The 21,995-nt window shown below is 35.7% G+C and overlaps 2 protein-coding genes across 2 annotated transcripts in view; one reads left to right on the forward strand and one right to left on the reverse strand.

Moving 5' to 3' along the window:
* The window catches only part of LOC117314935, a 34,508-nt gene extending 25,337 nt beyond the window's left edge, over positions 1 to 9,171 (forward strand). Inside the window, exons 4-5 of the mRNA XM_033869034.1 lie at positions 450 to 628; positions 1,929 to 9,171. Coding sequence (XP_033724925.1) covers positions 450 to 628; positions 1,929 to 3,890 — 2,141 coding nt within the window. The 3' untranslated portion in view covers positions 3,891 to 9,171. The remainder of the gene's footprint in view (positions 1 to 449; positions 629 to 1,928) is intronic.
* Positions 9,172 to 14,860: 5,689 nt separating this feature from the next.
* On the reverse strand, positions 14,861 to 21,328 carry LOC117315492 (signal peptidase complex catalytic subunit SEC11A). The gene is made up of 6 exons (XM_033869703.1): positions 21,169 to 21,328; positions 19,693 to 19,802; positions 18,796 to 18,945; positions 18,127 to 18,246; positions 17,681 to 17,738; positions 14,861 to 16,935 (listed from the first exon to the last, which is right to left on the reverse strand). Exons 1-6 carry the CDS (start codon positions 21,226 to 21,228, stop codon positions 16,885 to 16,887), a joined length of 549 nt encoding a protein of 182 aa, XP_033725594.1. The 5' UTR covers positions 21,229 to 21,328; the 3' UTR covers positions 14,861 to 16,884.
* Between the last annotated feature and the right edge of the window lie 667 nt (positions 21,329 to 21,995).

Raw genomic sequence — 21,995 nt, forward strand, 5'->3', positions numbered from 1 at the left:
TGTAGAATACAGGGGCTTGACACAGATTTCTGACTAACAGACTTTATTGTGTATTATCAGATACATTTGTTACACTTAGATCTGTCTGTTTCTTGATGAATTGGGTGATCAGGGCTTTTTCTCTCTGGTTTGGGAAGTGTGCTTTTTGTCTCATTTTGTCTCATATTGAGAAGAAGAAAATTGGTGAATTGGGAAAGACTTTTTTCAGGAGTAAACTTCAAATTTTGGGAATTTGGCTTTAAAATGAAATAATTCCAAATGGGAATGGGGCCAATGAATCGCCACGGAAAGCCCTCAGAAAAAGCCCTGGTGATATATTTGGATATGTCATTGCAATGGAAATTAAATGTTTGAAACATGGTAAAGTTTTTTCAGTAAAAATCTGGTTATAACAATCTGCAGACCTTGCCTCAAATTTATCCCTATTTATATATATACTGGTGTTACAGACCGAAGTCTCTACACATTTGATGGAACGATCAGCTGTACATCAATTGAGGACATCCTACCGATCTTCCTGTATGTACAGATTGGACTCTTCGCCATCGTCTTTATCCTGTGTATCACCACCAAAATCCTGGCATTTCTGGTACTGAGGCTGGAGAGGACCTCCCTGGCCACATTACAGGTAGTTATCTCATTTGTTATTTAAGAAATAATTAACGATGATTCGTGTATAGTTGCAGGATATACAAAGAGGACGGGGATATTTTGCAATTAAATTAATAACAAAGGCTGCAGGCCTGAGTTATTAATTAAAATTGCAAAATATCCGAGTCTGAGTTGTATATCCTGCAATAATACGTGAGTCAAAGTTGATTATTTCTATTCTACCATGTACTGTTCAGTTCTGAGATCTACCTCTTACTAATAGAAAAACGGCAAAGAAACCCCGGGAAATGTGTCGCTACATGGCTGTTACAATTCACAAGAAATGATAAGGCACGCACGCTAATGAATGTTCAAAAGCTGACGTCAATCCCAAGCCAGTTGACGGCAACGTTGTGAGAACTTTCGGGGATGTCGGCCAGCAATTCATGTAGAAATGCTCTCCAAAGTTTGGCTGTGTAAATTGACCTTACAACATATTGTTAAGCAAAGTCTGCTCTGGGTTGATAGAAATTAACAATCTGGCAAATTTCTCCGTTGTAAAATAATGGTCTCCGACGTTCAAACGTTTAAGCGCCGCCATGTTTGTTTACAAGTGCCCTATTTTGGAGGGGAAAGATTGTAACAGCCGTGACTCACGAGCGTGTATTATTGAGACGAGAGTGGATTACTGGCATATAATACACGGTTTTAAACCAATCAAAACTGGTGTTGCATAGCAAACGTTGTAGAATTTAGAGTGAGTTATCTCCCCTGTCTATTATACTACCTGCATTTTCTTCCCTGGTGTCTCTTCTCACCATTATCTACCCTGTTTTTAATACTATATACCTGTAACAATAATTTAAGAGAATAATGTGCATGTACCTGAAAGGAATCAAAATATTGATATTTTAAGAAATTTTGCGAGAGTACCAAACATTATTATTCGATTTTTAGCCATATTTACAATGAATGAAATGTAAATATACCCTGGCTATAACACATCTATAAAAGCTAGCATTTCTATACCTAACATTATTATGAATTTAACACTGGAATAACTTTATAACTAGTCTTCTTGTTTTAAAATACTAAACAAATAGGGGCCGCGGTGGCCGAGTGGTTAAGGTGTCCAACTCTTTAACACTAGCCCTCCACCACTGGGTTGCGGGTTCGAAACCTACGTGGGGCAGTTGCCAGGTACTGACCGTAGGCCGGTGGTTTTTCTCCGGGTACTCCGTCCTTAAATGACCCTGGCTGTTAATAGGACGTTAAACAAAAAACAAACAAACTAAACAAATGAAGTAATATACTGCAATGTGTTGATTGTGTTACAGGAGGAGACTTACGAGGAGATATTTACAGTGAGTGGTAGCTCCTGCTCTGATTTAACAAGTGAGGATGAAGTCACAATTCAAACAGGATCAAACATCAGCTCCGCACCAAATTGTGTCAATCCGGCAGTGAAAGGATTCTCTGATTCTATTGGTCAAAAACACAATGGAATATATGCCCAGCCAGCAGGAATACTAAAAAATTTGGATAGAACTGCTACCCCATTATCTGACTTTCCCGCAGCCAATCGTTTAGTTAGGTCTAAGTCATGTGACTCAATTGACGAGATTTATGCTCGGAGCACAAAGGGACCAGGAAGTGACAAGCTTCCCGAGAAAGGTAAGGGGAAGTTAAAGGAACACAGGAGAAGGGAGAGAAGGGCCGTAACTCTACATAATCTCGACTCTAAACAGTTGATGTCTGTATTAAGTCTTCACATGAGATACCTTGAGGAAACAGAGACATTGAAATCCCAAAGTCAACTCCATACACAGGCAGACAGTGTCCCGACAGAGGTCAAACGTAGAGCCATAACTCCACAGCCGTATCACCTAAAGTACGGACAGACAAGTACACTACCTCGCACTGTAAGGTCTCACACACCGCAGCCGAATCAGAGGCTGACCGACAAACAGGAGAGCCATTATCGTAATATGATGAAACAGTTGACAGACTCATCTCAAGTGCTACAGAAAACACAGCAAAATACAGCCATACCTATTGGCTCTCCTTCACAGCAGGCCAAAAATTCAGCCAATCAGTATAAACCTTACAAAAATAATATGGGTATTTCACACTCGCTTCCAAATCACAGACGTAATGAAATTGAATCCATAGGAAGTGAGTCTGTTGATGCAAGTGAAATTGACGAGGATGTTAATATTAAACAAATGCCAAAATCGCGACCTTCTGTGAAAAATTACTTCCTTCCTCCGCAACCTGTGCACAGGTCAAAGTCTTTAACCCCCCCACAACTACCAGAACTTCAGCACAGACCAGGGGTCAACAAAGGTCAACTTCCCCCTCAGCCAATCAAACGTGGTGAAGACAATAATCTCCCGCGGGACCCTGTTCACCGGGGCTCAGCGTTTGAGGTAGTAGGACACTCAGGACAAGGCCATGCTATAAATAGCTGTGGGATTTCCAATAACAGGATTTATTCGAGGCCAGGAGATATTCAATGTGACAAAGTGATAAGAGAGAACTTTCAGTTGTATGAGAGTCCCTTCTTGTTAAATAACAATGGACTGAAATCATATATACAGCCAAACTTTACCTTATCCAATCACGCGGCCCGAAATCTACCTCCACCTCCGTATGCCCCGCCCCCATCTTACAAACATTTCATGTCTCTATCACAAGATGGCTCCCTCAGTGACATGGTTGATGATGAAAGCATTGACGGTTCTCTAAATAATAATCAAAATGGTCGAGCCAATATCAAACCAACCGTTGCTAATGGAAATAAGTCGGAAGTGACAATGTCTAGTGATGATGACGTGTTTCTGCCAGAGGACAAAGCAATGTATAGTCAGGTTGCTAAGCGACCAGTACATCACCAAGGTGAAAAGATATCTCCTCACCATCACTACCACACACCCCATGCTCCCTACCTCCCGCCCCGCGACCACACCACTCCTCCTCGCGATCCCATGAAAATTCCTCCTCGACAACCATGTGACCCCAGAGTACCTCCTCTTCAGGATAACATTTACGCTAACTACAGTATGTACCACAGGGTACCCCCACAGAATTCAGTCTGGACACGAGCAGGAAATTATCCGAATGTCCACAACTACGAGGAAATTGATGACCTAGATGTGAATATGACATATTCGTATGATGATAGTTCATCGTGTGGCATGTCTAGCCAAGCATCACTGTTACCACAGGAACACAAACAATGGTTACATCCACATCCGTTCACTGGAGGGGAACCAGAAGTTCTAGAAACAATGATATAGTGACTACATTGGTAACCGTCGGTTCTAGAAACATCGATATATTGATTACATCTGTACCCGTCGGTTCTAGAAACAATGATATAGTGATAACATCTGTACCCGTCGGTTCTAGAAACAATGATATAGTGATTACATCTGTACCCGTCGGTTCTAGAAACATCGATATAGTGATTACATCTGTACCCGTCGGTTATAGAAACATCAATATAGTGATTACATCTGTATCCATCGGTTCTAGAAACAACGATATAGTGATTACATCTGTACCCGTCAGTTCTAGAAACATCGATATCGTGATTACATCTGTACCCGTCGGTTATAGAAACAGCGATATAGTGACTACATCTGTACCCGTCGGTTATAGAAACAACGATATAGTGACTACATCTGTACCCGTCAGTTCTAGAAACAACGATATATTGATTACATCTGTAACCGTCGGTTATAGAAACAACGATATAGTGACTACATCTGTACCCGTCAGTTCTAGAAACAACGATATATTGATTACATCTGTAACCGTCGGTTATAGAAACAACGATATAGTGACTACATCTGTACCCGTCGGTTATAGAAACAATGATATATTGACTACATCAGTACCCGTCGGTTATAGAAACAATGATATAGTGATTACATCTGTACCCGTCGGTTCTAGAAACAACGATATAGTGATTACATCTGTACCCGTCGGTTCTAGAAACAATGATATAGTGATTACATCTGTACCCGTCGGTTCTAGAAACAATGATATAGTGATTACATCTGTACCCGTCTGTTCTAGAAACAACGATATATTGATTACATCTGTACCCGTCGGTTCTAGAAACAACGATATAGTGACTACATCTGTACCCGTCAGTTCTAGAAACAATTGATATATTGATTACATCTGTACCCGTCAGTTATAGAAACATCGATATATTGATTACATCTGTACCCGTCGGTTATAGAAACAATGTATAGTCAGGTTGCTAAGCGACCAGTACATCACCAAGGCGAAAAGATATCTCCTCACCATCACTACTATATATAGGAACAATTATATAGGTGAGGTTATTCTCAGGCACCGTTGGAGAGTTAAATTGAAGTCATAGGGGATTATGTCCCATAATCTCTTCAATGTAAGGCGGGGGCAACCAGATGTCTTAAAGTGAAAGCACAATATTGTGTTTTAACTCCATTACCCTTCACTTTCGGAAGGAAAACTAGACTTTTGGAAACTTTGATATAGGGGACAAGATCCTTGCATGAGTGAAACCAAAGATATGTGAAAGACATGCTGGAAGGTATGCTGAAAGACAGGTGAGAGATATGTGAAATATATGTGGAAGATATGTGAAACAAATTTATCTCGCCACCCTTCAATGGTGGAAAACCAGCAGTTCAGGAAATCTGGTACATGTACATGTATTTGGGGTTGTATCCCACAATTCCACACTGGAAACTATGGTACATGTGCTGAAATCCCAGTCCTTTTGAGGGGAACTCCAGGCTCTGGAAACTGGAAAAATATAGTGTGATCCTAGACTACTACCACGATAAAACTGTGATGACCAGTACTATTTCTGATTTATAGCCATATCTAGTGGACGACCATCAAAACATTAAAATGCTACAGCAGCGATACAAATTGTATGTAAACGATGAAAGAGTTGAATGTTTTGTTTGTGTCGGATGCCGTTCTTGCCTCAAGGTGTGTGAACAATTTCTGTGTATTGTTTCGATTCTATGTCGCATGTTTTACACACAAACGCTTGCATATAAAATGTGAATTTTAAAATTTTTGATATGGCAGTGGTATATGTACTGTAGTTTCCTCAGTACACATACAACTAACGTATATTTTTTTTTTTAAATTCAAATTTTATATGCAAACACTTTTGGTTTTACATTGGTGGAAAGGCTGCAGCTGCCTCAGAAGCCAATATTATGTTACCGAATTTTTTTTTTTTTTTTTTTTGTAACTTTTTTTCTCATTATGATCTTTAAAAAGCTACAAATATTAACAACTGTGTTGCATTACAAGTGACAAAGTAAGATTTTGGTGCTGAGTATGGTGCCATATTTATCCTACAATAACCCCACAGGTACAACACATAAACTGCAACACAAAAGTCGGATTTGGCCATCATCACCTCCCCAGGATGGCAGTATCCTCTTCAGAATATACTGGATCACAATCCTTGGTAAGTGAGGATAAGGATGGACTTTAGGGCTTCAAATTGACGCTTGACCTTTAGCAGTTACAGAAGTCGAATCACAAATTCTCAGAAATCTGAAGGGTCAAAATATGGACTTTAGGGCTTCTAATTGACCCTTGACCTTTAGCAGTTAGAGAAGTCAAATAACGATCCCTCAGAAATTGGAAGGTCAAAACATTCGCTGAATTAACATGTAACAGAATTCCAAGAGTCAAACCATACTCGCAAGGGTCAACTGGAGAGTCAAAAACATACTCTCAAGGGTCGACTGGAGAGTCAAAAACATACTCACAAGGGTCGACTGGAGGGTCAAAAACATACTCTCAAGGGTCGACTGGAGAGTCAAAAACATACTCTCAAGGGTCGACTGGAGGGTCAAAAACATACTCACAAGGGTCGACTGGAGAGTCAAAAACATACTCTCAAGGGTCGACTGGAGAGTCAAAAACATACTCACAAGGGTCGTCTGGAGAGTCAAAAACATACAAGGGTCGACTGGAGAGTCAAAAACATACTCTCAAGGGTCGACTGGAGGGTCAAAAACATACTCACAAGGGTCGACTGGAGAGTCAAAAACATACTCATAAGGGTCGACTGGAGAGTCAAAAACATACTCTCAAGGGTCGACTGGAGAGTCAAAAAATACTCTCAAGGGTCGACTGGAGAGTCAAAAACATACTCACAAGGGTTGACTGGAGAGTCAAAAACATACTCTCAATAGTCTACTGGATACCCTGGGCTTGTGACAGGACAGTAAAATTTCATTAACTGTTTCTTTTAGTGAACAGCAATAGGTGGGGTTATTTGTGGATAAATAAGATAGCTACATTGTATATACTCATTGATTGTTCCCGCGTATCATGTCAATACATACACATGTAAAGTTTGTATATAAGACCTATGTAAAGCCATAGAAAATTAGTGTATGTCGACACTTAATATGTTAACTATGGATTATTGTTGAAAATGTTTTAAAATTTCAAATGGTGCTTGTTTATCATGAAAATGAAAAAAAAAACCTATGATTTAAATCATTGATGTCAGTTTTTGTTTATTGATTGAATTTCATGTTGAATTTAAAGATTTTTTTTTCTTATTCAGATTTTTTATCATTATCTTTTTTGAAGATTTTCCCCTCTATATGAGCATTTTTTGTTTCAGGTAAACAGTATGTACTATATGTTGGTTTAGAAGTTGCAGATTAGTTATCTTACGACACAACCTTTGATTTTTTTTTAGGATTTTATTTTAAAATGTAGATATTTTAAGTTTAGTTTTTGTTACATATTTCATACATTATACTACAATTGAACATTTCATACAGTCTGTATTTTCATTTTGTTTTAAAATTCTTGATATAAAACATCACTTAGTATTATTGTAACAGTTATCATTTGATTGGCCGCAATAACATTCTATTATAATTTTTGAGGAGGGACATTTACTATATTGAAAACCATATTCATGCTTGTAAAAACACTGATGTCATCAGTTTTGTGGTTGGTGTTGATTATGAACTTATACTATCTTTTGATGTCAAAGTGTCATTTTAAACAATAGTTAATAATGCATTGTGTTTTACCTTGTTTAGCTAGTAATATAGGTTACAAGGAAATAGGAGGTAGGGTAAGGTAATGATAGGTATTCTTTATAAGGAAGTTAAGAGGGACTTCTGAATTATAGGTATCAACAAACTCGATAGATTACGACATCCTGGTGTGATGTGTTTAATCAAAAGTAAAATATTTGGATTGAAAATATAGAAGAAACAATAGGTCTTTTCACCAGTAAAACGAAGCCGAAACATTCGAAATTGTAATTCCAACTAAAACATGATAAAATGACAGTAAAATATGAAACAAAATTGTAATTCTAACTCAAACACGATAAAACGACGGTAAAATACAAAACCAAATTGTAATTCTAACTCAAACACGATAAAACGACGGTAAAATATGAACGTACCATATTTGTATGGAGACCCTTGGTAAAGTACAAGGGAAATAAGACCAGGTGTTCCAGTAGAGTAAGCGTCTTCTCCACTAAAAGGCAGTAATAGTACCAATAATGTATAGAAATGTCCTCGTTTTTATTTCCTCAAAAATACACCTCGGACGTTAATGATTATTAGAAGTAACTTTTTGTCATGTGACATGTCATGTGGTATACAAATTGTGGCCATGGTGTTACAATGATTACCTGCTAACAGGAGCAGATAACTCTGTATTACAAAAAGACAAAATATACATGAAGTGAAATTTTCTAAAGCAGAAACCTCAAAGATACTAAACTCTCATTCCTAAAGTAAGCATAACGACATTGCTGAATTTAAAGAAGGAGAATCTGAATCCCAGTATATTACTGATACACTATGAGATATAGCTATCAATTATACAATGGAGATATGAATTAATGATTAGTGCATGTTATTCGGTTGATATATCAAAAATCTCATCCTGTTAGTCAATAGGACTGAAATTATTTTGTTCAATTTAAGAATGATATTAATGTATATAGATTCTTCCTTTGATATCTGTTAATTGGCCTGGAGTTTGATTTAGATTGAAAAGAGTCATAAAAGCATCACATGTACAAATAAGCATTTTCGTTACTTTCATTTTTTTAGCAACATTTTCATTTTAATTTTTCATTTTGTTTTTGTAAGAAATTTTTTCCGGAGACCAAATTTTACATTCCTGATCGTTTTTGGGACCAAGATGTTGATGTTATTTTTCAGTATTAATGTAATACTGTATGTTTAAGTGTAAAACACTAGAATTACACGTATATATCACACATACACGGTAATGTTTACAGATGTTTTCTTCATCTATTGAACGTTGCCTTAGTCCGAAATTCACCTTGTCCCAACACCAGTGGAAACATCTGGAAATTCACCTTGTCCCAACATCAGTGGAAACATCTGGTTGGGGGACTAGAAGAAACCTAAGCTAATAATGATCCTAGGAATATGAATTGTACACATTAAAAGATTTTGATATTCTTCAGGTATGTTGTAGATTGTGTCAGCTTTAGGTTTCCATGGAAACAGTATTGTGTTATCATTTGTATATATATAACGTCCCATCATGTGTTCAGACATTGTTGCCAAAACTATGATGTATTATATGTACAAAACTCTAGCTATCCCAAAGTCATACCTAAAAGATCAACTACAAATGTACACAACTTTGCACTTTTTAGGTGCTGTGAAACAGCAACCTTAAGCGGTCATTGCCAAATTTCGTCATTTTCATTCGGAGCTCTCCGGGGAAATCAAAATGTCACGTATTTGAATGATAATTCCGATGAGTTCAGGATGGGACCTGATTATTTTTCACAAAAAGCCACTAACAACACACTAGACAATCTGGTTTGGATGTTAATTACTGGAGGATCTTTCTCCTTTCCGTTTACTCTGTTAACATTTAAGTTGCGTTTCTGTGGTCAGGTGGATGTTTTGTTGCTATAGCAATAACAATTCCATTTTGGGGGGAATTTCAAAGAGGGATTCCGATTTATTGCCATATGTTTATACTAGATACATGTTACTGATCTGAAATATCATTTTGATGTTTTTTTTTAATGTTTTGAATTTAAGCATAATATGACTTTAAGTATTATGTAAGTGTATATGTATTTCCTGATTTCTGTAAAATATTGTGTATAATTTGTATCGATTTGTTTTGAACTGCTATTTGATGTAAAGTTAACCTTTTTACAACACAAGAACAGCAAATGTGATTTATATATTTTCTGTAAACATCCATGTTTTCGGGGTAATCAAGCTTATTTGAGAAATATTTTGTGCTGAAAACAATGCACGTTTTTATGTGCAAGAAACCAAAGTAGGAAACTTTTTTTTATTATTTTAAAAATAAATATTACTATTAACTTCTTAACTTAATTTCCGAAAAAAAAATTTGAACAATGAGTCGGACTTTTAGAGCATTCTATTATGTGATTTTGGGCTTGTCTCGAAATGAATTACATTTGACTTATTAGGATTAGTCAATCCTCGCTATATTGAAGTCAGTTGGGCCATGAAAACACTTATACTGAGGAATATTTTCAGTAGAATTTTTATTTTGAGTTGAGCAGAGTCTTCAAGTGATGAGAGTTTGACATAACAAGATTTGACTGTATTATACACTTACCATTAAGGGACCAACCTACCATTTAAAGTTTGATATTTCATGATCGTTTATTTTTAGCCCACCATCATCAGATGGTGGGCTATTCAAATCGCCCTGCGTCCGTGGTCCGTCGTCCGTCCGTCCGTCGCTCCCTCCGTCCATAAACAATTCTTGTTATCGCTATTTCTGAGAAAGTACTGAAGGGATCTTTCTCAAATTTCATATGTAGGTTCCCCTTGGTGCCTAGTTGTGCATATTGCATTTTGGGACCAATCGGAAAACAAAATGGCCGAAAGGCAGCCATCTTGGATTTTGACAATTGAAGTTTGTTATCGCTATTTCTGTGAAAGTACTGAAGGGATCTTTCTCAAATTTCATATGCAGGTTCCTCTTTGTGCTTGGTTATGCATATTGCATTTTGAGACTAATCAGAAAACAACATGGCCGACAGGCAGCCATCTTGGATTCTGACAATTAAAGTTTGTTATCGCTATTTCTGTGAAAGTAATGAAGGGATCTTTCTGAAATTTCATATGCAGGTTCCCCTCATTGCCTAGTTATGCATATTGCATTTTGAGACCAATCGGAAAACAACATGGCCGACAGGCAGTTTTCTTGGATTTTGACAATTGGAGTTTGTTATCGCTATTTCTGAGGAAGTACTGAAGGGATCATTATCAAATTTCATATGTAGGTTCCCTTTGGTGCCTAGTTATGCATATTGCATTTTGGGACCAAGCGGAAAACAAAATGGCCGACAGGCAGCCATCTTGGATTTTGACAATTGAAGTTTGTTATCGCTATTTCTGTGAAAGTACTGAAGGGATCTTTCTCAAATTTCATATGCAGGTTCCTCTTTGTGCTTGGTTATGCATATTGCATTTTGAGACTAATCAGAAAACAACATGGCCGACAGGCAGCCATCTTGGATTCTGACAATTAAAGTTTGTTATCGCTATTTCTGTGAAAGTAATGAAGGGATCTTTCTGAAATTTCATATGCAGGTTCCCCTCATTGCCTAGTTATGCATATTGCATTTTGAGACCAATCGGAAAACAACATGGCCGACAGGCAGCTATCTTGGATTTTGACAATTGGAGTTTGTTATCGCTATTTCTGAGGAAGTACTGAAGGGATCTTTCTCAAATTTCATATGTAGGTTCCCTTTGGTGCCTAGTTATGCATTTTGCATTTTGGGACCAATCGGAAAACAAAATGGCCGACAGGCAGCCATCTTGGATTTTGACAATTGAAGTTTGTTATCGCTATTTCTGTGAAAGTACTGAAGGGATCTTTCTCAAATTTAATATGCAGGTTCCTCTTTGTGCTTGGTTATGCATATTGCATTTTGAGACTAATCAGAAAACAACATGGCCAACAGGCAGCCATCTTGGATTTTGACAATTGAAGTTTGTTATCACTATTTCTCAGAAGGTAATGAAGGGATCTTTCTAAAATTTCATATGCATGTTCCCGTCGGTGCCTAGTTATGCATATTGCATTTTGAGACTAATCAGAAAACAACATGGCCGACAGGCAGCCATCTCGTATTTTGACAATTGAAGTTTTTTATCGCTATTTCTGTGAAAGTACTGAAGGGATCTTTTTCAAATTTCATATGTAGGTTCCCCTCAGTGCCTAGTTTTGCATATTGGGACCAATACAAAACAACATGGCCGACAGACAGCCATTATAGCTAAATCTTAAATTCTATATATAGGTTCCCCTTGTTTGAAAAGTACTAGAGGGCTGTTTCTGAATTTACACAGATAAGTAAGACTTAGAGGAAGGGAAAAGTAGAGAAAAGATCAATCTGACATGGAACCTATAAAGATCATTCAATGGTGGGCGCCAAGATCCCTCTGGGATCTCTTGTTAATGTTTAAATCAAATTTTGTTAAGGGACTGAATTTTTAGTTCCATGGTTGTTTTTATTTCCATCCAGATCATTCGCTGAATGATACCTTCATTTTTTGACGATATATATCCATGGCTATTTGTTTATTTCTGAATGATATTGTTTACATATAAATACACACATTGACGCAGCAGACACAAATTTGGTTGTGAACTTCATAGTCTACAGATGTGAACAGGAATGTTTATCAGTAAGGAATCATGGCTACAATGTTGTCTTCTATTTCTGATGTTAAAAATAGAGTTTAGTGATAACTGGATTATTGTATTAAAAAGAGCAAAAAATGCTTTACATTAAGACTTAAGGATGTATGCTACCTTACTATAATTATAAAGTGTACATTCCCCAATTAAAAACAAAAAGCTTCACTGGTGTTTGGTTGGTTATATTTGATCTGTGATATCTCCCCTTATATTACGTATTAATGTCTCTATTTTCACTAAGTTTGTAATTTGATGGAGCACTAAAGGGAGATAACACAGATCAAAGAGAAATGATAGATTTTTTGTTGGAAACTAAGGAAAGACATATGAAAACATTTTTTATAATAATTTACAGTGACAGAAAGGCCCTGTTGGTTTACTGATTAAATGTCATTAAGGGAGATAATTTCACATTGAAGAGATCTTTGGAATAATATATCATATACTGTTTATTACCATTACTGAATAAGATGATTTTAAAACATTTAAAGGGAGGTACATGTAATTAAAAACATAAACTCAAAAGAAATTACAGATATGATATGTAAAATGATATGAAAAGTTCAGTTTTGAAAGGAATTAAAGAATGTTCATTATGATAACTTGTGTGTTACGGGTTGTGTGAATATTTCTTATGTCCAAGCTTGCTTATATTTTATTACAGACTTCTACAAACAAATTGATATCCGTCGTTTACTCTCAATCATGAATGCCATGACTTTATATATATACAATGTACTGTTGAACCATTGATTAGTTATTACATGTCATGATAAAAACTCATGCAGTTAGATTATTAAAAATCCTATAAATGAATATATGTTTGTATTGTTTTGTTTTCTTTATTAGAAATTAAGTCATGAATTTACAAATAATTTTGTATCGATGCAGAACTTTTTTTACAAGGGCCAAGGGAGGTAATCTTACTTCCATCAATTGAAATATACCAATGCAAGAGAGATAATGTTGCTATGTTTGGCTTAAACTTTCCAACAGAAGAAATTGTGGCATGATTTACAGCTGTAGATCACAGGGGAGTAAACTTTCACTATTTGAAATCTAACGTAATGACACTGAGACTGCAGTGCACTTCTCCAGGGAGGAAGGCTCAAGTGAAGAGGAGAAATAGTCGTCTATTGAAAACTACTTTTATAATATTATGACAGGGTGACTTTATTTACCATCATGATAGGATGGTAAAAGGGAGTAACCAAACTTTCATTAATTGAATTATACTGGAAACATACCAATCACTGAATCTAAGACTCGAGTGAATTCTGTGATGTATGGTGGAGTTTTCCCATAAATGAAAACAATTTTTCGCGACCTCCTTTCGGTTGCACAGACACTTTAGTATCATAAAATTGTATTTACACTTTGAAAGTTCTAAAACACATAATATACATACTCTGAGTATGATGTTGAAATTAGTCCTAAAAACAAGTTTATGTCGTGAATGAAATACCAAGATGAAACTGCAGTGCAGGGACGAAAGACTCGAGTGAAGAGGAGAAACAGTCGTCTCTGGAGATATACTTTTATAACATGATGACAGGGTTACTTTATATACATTTGTGTATTAACAAGAAATATCTTTAAAAAAGATAGGCAGCATAGTTTTAATGCTTGTTGTTATAATGTAAAACTGATGGTGAAATAAATTTACGAACTAATGCGTTTCAGCACGGATAACAAAATATATCAGTTTGAATCATTTTTGGTGATAATACGACTGAATCAGGAATATATTTTTATTAATGCGTCATTTGAAAGGATACATCCACTTATTCAGCATGCATTCAACCTTAACTTTGTTTCGTTTTTAACTGCATATCTGTATTTTGCATTTACCGCTACATTGACCAATCACATACTTCATCTTGACCAGTAAGGCCACCTGTCGCATCATATCCGACCAATAGAATATTATACAGCAATGAAAAAAGCTAATAATGTCATTATGGTGTGGATAATGATTGGATAGAGCTATGGAGTTTCATCCTAAGGGAAGTAACTCTTGTATAATTTGAGCTGGTGTAGTTGGTCAAAGACTTTCATCATCGAGAACTGCTAAACACAGCTGATGTGTACTAAGGGAGACAAAGTTTGGTTTATTTTTTTAAACAGGTCATTAAGGTGCCTGCTCTTAGAGGTGGAGGAAAGCTGGAGTACAGTCAGTACCAGGCAACTGCCCTGCATAGGTTTCAAAATCACAACCTAGAGGTGGAGGGCTAGTGGTAGTGTCGGGACACACTAACCACTCGGCCATCACAGCCCCAGGGAGACAAAGAAAATAAGTCATGTTCATTATTGGTGTTACTATTTGAAACTTTCCCCTAATATTTATTCTAAACCAGTTTTTTTTTCAGAATATTGTAAAGGATGGTTTTTCAGAAAACTTGGAACTTTCAGACATCAGATAAATCGGTCCGACACATGCTCTTTTGGACATCGAATATATATACTTTAAACGGTATGTTGATAAAGTGTAGATACAAGACACAGCAGATTCTTTGATTAAAGGAAATTTTATTTTGTTTGTTTGATAATTAGAGAATGGAGACCACACATCCAAAACAGATTTACAACTTCAATCACAACAATGAAACTTCATAATGATTTATAATCATGACTTACCTAAAATGTAATTGACTGAAAAGTATGATAAGGGAGATAACCCTTTAAATATAACATACCAGCATAAAGATCTACTTTTACGCAAGGAAAAAAATAAAATAAAAAATCCACATCTAAACAAAAACTTTGACACTTGATTGAAATACTGTAACACTCAAATATTTTATCCTAAAATTCATATCTAGCCTTAATCTTTCTCAGGGTGTGATTCGGTCCACTACTTAACAAGTAGAAGGGACTACGATTTAATCTGGGTTAGATTGATATGACCTACACTAGCAAGGTATTGCACTAAAAAAATAATTACTACATTTATGATCTGTGATTTATAATGATAAACACAATGTCAGCATCACCAATGTTCACACTAATGATCCGAGCATTATAAATGGAAAAAGATCTAAGACAAAATAGAATGAATGAATATTTACTGTCATGTTGCCTATAAAACGATCTACAATATTGTCTTTCGTTCAGGGCAAGAAAAATCAGCATCAATGATCCTTTGGTTAAAATACTCGAAGGAAAAGGTAAAGATCACAAGAAATTTTGCAATTGCCTATTGGGCATATAGTCTTCCACCAATATTTACTTGCCCATAGACCAATTCTGCTGGCCCTGGGCCGTCGCACCCAGGATTTTTCTCGTCCTGTGGTTACCATGGTGACAATTTCATAAGAAATCTTTAAATATTGATTCCAATTAACTGTTTTTTTCATTTCATTTGTTTTCATGTAAAAATTACTCGTTTTACACAATCTGAAATTAATTTGATGAAAACCATTCATAATTTGCGAAGACTTATTGACATAAAAACAGCACTTTTGTCTTTGCAAATTAAAAACTATTTATTGGAAGGAAAGTGTGACTTTGGGTTTCCGATGTATAGGAATAGTTTTAAAATCTTATCATTAATTCTTGATAAAATGTTCTTTAGAACATTGAAAATACATTGAAATATAATAATGATATACAATTCAATATCTTGGAATTATATCCTGTTTTTTCAGTAAATGTTTCATATTTTAGTAATGTCTGAATTTCAACTCAAAGTCTAGGGATATTTCAGAATTATCTGTGTGGGAAGAGTTGGAGGCATTGGCATGAAAATTTGATGGGAGGTGGGGATGAACCCCCAATTTCCTAGAATTTAATATTTGTATGTTTAATATGTTTTAATATTTGTTTGGTGGGGTCTCGGAAAAAATACCTCCCACCCCTCACACACAGCGGTGAGTTGTCTTTTGACACTTACTGGTACATATGAATATATAAAAAAAATAATTCCAAAACCATGATTATTCATTGTTTACAATAGCAACAATAAATGAATTTTAAATAAAATCATTCTATTCATGTCGAAGTACCTTGTCAAATATACAGATATGTACATCAGCACTTTTATTCACTCAATCACCACGACAACATACATATAAAATATAACAACACGTTCATCCACCCAGTTACCATGGAAACACACATGGAATCAAATTATTCAAATATAAAGTACCTTACCCAATCACCATGACATTCAAACTGATCATACGCCCGCCTCTCACAAACATTCTCATCGTTACCATAGAAACACCCCCCTTGCGTACACCTTTACACCCCATCTCCACATGTTGCCGAGGACAATAACAAATGCTGCACTGGTTTATCTTCATTATCTGACACTGAGGCATGTGTCCAACAAACGTCTCCATATTATCATGTTATGTGTTTAAATGATTAAATGCCAGAGTAGTGGCACCAAACTTTGTGTTGCAGCATGAACAGTTTTTGACAGTGCCAGATCGTCCTCGCTTCTCCTTGACAACATACACCAATGTAAGCAACACCACACTGATTTTAACTTCCTCGCTGTGAACAATGAGTAACCTCCCTTTGATGAACTCATTCTCGATGAATGAGAACAAAGAGTCCTAAACAGGCAAGAATGGCATACTGTCAAGAGAAAAAGACAAAATATTTAAATTAAAAAAGAAATAAAATAGATAAAAAATTGTGTGTCATGGTTAGGGCTTTTTCAGTAAAACACCTATCCCACCCCAGGACTCCAGTAAAACATCTACCCCACCCCAGGACTCCAGATTTAGTTAAGGGGTACCACCCATTGAATTTATTAAATAAATAACATAGAAGTAATATTAGGAAGGCAATCCAACCATGGGTAGAAGTGATTTATTGTGTAGTCCTGAGGCCAGGTAGATATTTTGACTGAATAACCCTTACTTACAAACATGTCTAAAATGGTGAATTATATTGGAAAATCACTAAAAAAAAATACATAATTCAATGGTTATGAAATTTCATTATTAAATTAAATCATTGCAAGAACTGTAGACATAAATTTCTTGGTTTAAGATCTAACTTGATCTTTATTGTCTCTTTTCCAAAATTATTTTCCAATTAAAATTGTAAAATATATAACAATTTGAAGTATTTTAAAGTATCAGTTGAACAAAATAATTTAATCCTTGATTTCAAAAATCTTGAAATTATACACCATGTCTATTTCACAAATTAAATCTATACCAATAATGATTGATAATTTCTTCAGAAATGTCATAATTGATTAATATTACTGTTCCTATCACCTTCATAAGAGCAAATATTTCCTGAATGGTTAGCACTGGATTAGTCAGTCTATGTTTCTTGGTTTATGATAAACTAAAATCAGACTTCTTACCTTAAACTTTGGATAGTCATTCATCAGTATCGTCACTATTCCCACATACGGTACATATCTGGAGGAAAGTAAACCAGGACATTTGTAGTAATGTTCTTATTAATAATCCGATAGTTAACAAATCAGCTTGTTACTGGTAATTCATACAAGTTTGTACCAATTTATTTGTCCGTTGATGATTGATGAAGTCCTATTTTTTTCAATTTTCATTTTCAAAGAATTAATTGTAGAACAATTATAATTTCTAAATATTTACAAGCTATTATTTCATTTGTATCATTGGTACAGTACAGAGATGTCAGTTGATTGTTTGTCGTTATTTTCAATTTACAGTGACACAACCTGAGAGTCAGTTGATTGTTTGTCGTTATTTTCAAAAATAGTTGTTATTATTTATAAGGAGTAATTCAGCCATAAATAGATAATAAAAGAAAGAAAAATCTTACCCTCGAGCCCGACCTACTACATCTTTTTTCTCTAGCCAGAGTTGACCTGGGGCGTATAGTCCTCGGTCGTCTACGGAATTGTTATCTCCCTTGGTAAGAAATCTTACATTACCGTCCTCTCTGTAATAAAACACATTTCAATTTTTGTTTAAAGAATTCACAAGCTCAACAAACAAATTTGAACTTATTCTTAAAACTTTTTAAAACAAAATTAAATGACGATATCAGAAAACAGAAACAAGGAAACGACAGTAAACTACTGATAGTTATCTCCCTTGATAAGAAATCTTGCGCCAACAACCTCTCCTTAACAAACACTTCACCAATTCAACTTTGGACCAGAATTTTAAGGACAATATATAGAGAGCATGTATAAATGAAGACCACGCTGGAATTAGTATAATTTGTGACGATATCAGAAAAGAGAAATAATGATAACAACAGAAAACTACTGATAGTTATCTCCCTTGATAAGAAATCTTGCACTGACAACCTCTCTTTAACAAACACTTCAGCAATTAAAATTTGGAGCAGAATTTTAATTCATAAAGAACAAACATAAATGTAGGACACCCTAGAATTAAGTACAATTTGTCTAAATTTGTTTTAAGAAAACCCAAAGATTTCTGATTCGACTAAAGTATAATTTCCTGTGAGCGGTGATCTTACTTTTCATGAACTTTCAGAACTCTGTGTACGATAGGGATGTCCCTTCCTTCCACCTTAAACACAACAATTTCTCCGACACGGATCGGCTCCTCCTGGTAGTTTGTTAGGAACAATAGGTCCCCTCTGTGGAATGCTGGCTCCATACTCCCACTGGTGGTGTATAAATACAACAGATATTATACAAGGAAGTACATGTATCACAATACAGACACTGGCAGTGTATAAATAAAACAAATATTAAACAAGGAAGTACATTTCCATTGTTTATTTTAAAAAGTGCCTCACAAAGAAAATGCTATTTATTCTCTTGATCTGCCAACCAAACAAAATATACACCTTTTGACTTTGGTTATTTTTACCACTTAAAAAGCAGGTTATAATACAGTAACTCTTGCCAAATGTGTGTAAGATTTTCAAAATTAGGAAAGAATCAGAAATCCAAACAACACCCATATGGAACTCACCACATTGTTTCTGTGATATCAGTCACAAACAAAAACTTCAAAACAGACTTGATCAATGAGACTTGGTTTATAATTGTAACCAAACTTTTAATTTGATTTTTTTAAATTTAAAATCTAACTCAGCAATATTTAACAGTTAATATTATTTATATTACACTGAACAATCGGTCTTTATTTCTTGAGCATAACATGTGATGTACGTTTTCGGAGTCCAATAAAGAGGACAATATTAATATTTATTTTTTTTTCAAATTTGAAATTCAACTCAAGATTTAAAAAAAAAAATATTGAAATCTAACTCAACAGAACAGTCTATATTATTTATATTACACTGAACAACATTTTCATTATAAACTTTTATGTATTGTACGATTTTTGAGACCAGTAAAGAGGACAATTTGAAACCTTTGCTGTAACTTGTAATAACACTGACCTGAGCACCACTACTATAGGACTCTCACTGCCGGTGACAACCATCAAACCTTTCCAGATCATCAGAGCCGACGACACAATCATTCCAAAGTTCAACAACTGGTAATACAGCTGTAATGAAAATGACATTAAATTGGTTTGCTGTTATAAAACAAGGGTACATAATTATATTTACAGGGATTTCATATTAGTGTAAAAGGTTTCAAGTTAACAGATATAGTTATAATCCCTTTTTACTCAATTAGTGGAACAGTGGACTGGCAAGACGAGAATCATCACTGGTTTAAATTTGATCCTTTATAGAATCACATTACTTGCTTTGTTGCAAAACTACATGCATCTTTAGTGATTCAATACGGAGGCAAGGTGGTCTATAAGTGGTAGCTGCGATAACGTAGCTCTGGACGACGGACGGACAATTTCTGACAGATGGTCGTCGGAGAGCAGTGTATTCAGGGTATAAATATTCGTTCTAGTCTAGTGGTAGGGCTACGTGACCGAAGGGTCTCTAGTTCATATTCTGACATGGTGGTCTATATATATATCTAGTGGTACGATATGTAGGGCTATGTAACCAAAGGGTCGCTAGTTCGAGTTTTGTCATAGTGGTCTAGTGGTAGGACGTAGGGTGTTCATTATAGATCTACATTAGATTTAAATCAAAATTCAATATAGATTTCTATTGTAATATTTGTCATAAACAAATATTTGTTGAACAGAAAATGTTTGATGTCAAAAAGAGTGTTTGCAGGGAAAAAACACATTTCTGACAAGACAATGAGGAATTAGAACCTGGTTTCTTAGCACAGGGGCCTGACTCGTTTTATAAAATAATAACATATAGAGTATGTCTCATTTATATGTACTCTATATGTTATTATTTCATAAAACGAGTCAGGCACCTGTGCTTTAGGTAAGTATTTAGTACTATATTTGTTTATGAGCCTAAAGGGCATGGCCCCTGTCCTTCGATTCCCAACCAAGTATCAGTGGTAACAGGATAGGCCTACACAGACAACACAGGGGCCTCCCTACTCCTATAATATAAGAGGCCGCTGGGCGGCTCTTTTTCTACCGGATATTATTTTGCCGACTGCGACTGTTACACGGCGCCTGTCAAAAGTATCTCGCCGTGTAAAACCTCTAACATTGTTGGAGTAGGGCCTCCCCCTCAGATCATCAGAAACAGGACGTTTTTTAGTGCTTCAATTTCAACTTTCAAGTACAAAGTTTATAGATCTCAGTGCAGCTATTTTGTCTTATTGGTAGTTTGTGTATATAGCATTATTTCATTAAATTAGTAACATAAAACATCAGAAGAAAGGCGGCATATGTAAATTATGAACGTTTTATGGAACTTTTCTCTCCACGTTGACAGTCGACAGTAAACAGCTGTTGGTCACAGAAAGAGTTCCATGTCTCCGTTACATTTAGAATATGTACAGTTGGGTAAGTAATTGATCTAGTTTGTGTTTACCTGTCTCTTATTCATCCGCCGGACATCGTCCAGGAACTCGAACCCTAACAGCCCTGACATCTTGTTGAAGAGGGATGCTTTACTTCTTTTTGCCGGTTTCACTGACGCGAAATCTCACGAGAGTTGCACTTTTCTAGTTTTCAAGTCGGAAAGCGGTGTGTTTGTTCCGGATATTATTTGGTTTGACCGATCATTGCAGAGACGTGTATATAATCATGACATACAAGTCTCTGATCATAGTAAAACATGTTACAGTCACATACATTCTTAAAATGATTAAAATCAGGGACATCAAATAAAACAAGACATCCCTGGTAAAATATAACAGAAGAAAAAATGCTGTCACGTTTTTATATTCGAAAATAAAATAGCATTGCCGCATTGGCTTTTTTAATTCGACATTCGAAACAGATCATTGCAACAGCATTTTGCTTAAATATCGTTATCAACGAAGAGTTCAATCTGAAAAACCAAACCCACGAAAAAAATGTATGTCCATCGGGACCCATGTCTCCATCAGTTCACGAGTTGTCTCCCTTTATACATTTTTTATCGAAACTGACAAGAGCCTGGCAAAATAAAAATGAAAACAATAACGGTAACATATTTTTCAATGGCACAGTTTTTATGTCGTTTTGTACCATGTTACGGTACAAAAAGATATGAAAGCAAATTTGAAATGAGGCAGTTGCTTTTGTATTTTAACAAAACAGCCACGTTACAGAAACATTAGCCCGAGTTTCCTCTGGCCCTGTCACCATGTCTGACCAGACATGGTGACAGGGCCAGAGGAAACTCGGGCTACAGAAACATAAGAAACGGCCAGA

Source organism: Pecten maximus, chromosome 17, assembly GCF_902652985.1.
Source record: "Pecten maximus chromosome 17, xPecMax1.1, whole genome shotgun sequence".
NCBI classification, from domain to species: domain Eukaryota; kingdom Metazoa; phylum Mollusca; class Bivalvia; order Pectinida; family Pectinidae; genus Pecten; species Pecten maximus.

What these genes read in the sequence shown, in the direction of transcription:
- LOC117315492 (XM_033869703.1), bottom strand. Translation starts at nt 21,228, where the DNA reads ATGTCAGGGCTGTTAGGGTTCGAGTTCCTGGACGATGTCCGGCGGATG. An exon ending in CCTATAGTAGTGGTGCTCAG is followed by an intron (nt 18,946 to 19,692) that starts GTCAGTGTTATT and finishes ATACACCACCAG; the next exon opens with TGGGAGTATGGAGCCAGCAT. An exon ending in GTAGTAGGTCGGGCTCGAGG is followed by an intron (nt 17,739 to 18,126) that starts GTAAGATTTTTC and finishes ACTTTCCTCCAG; the next exon opens with ATATGTACCGTATGTGGGAA.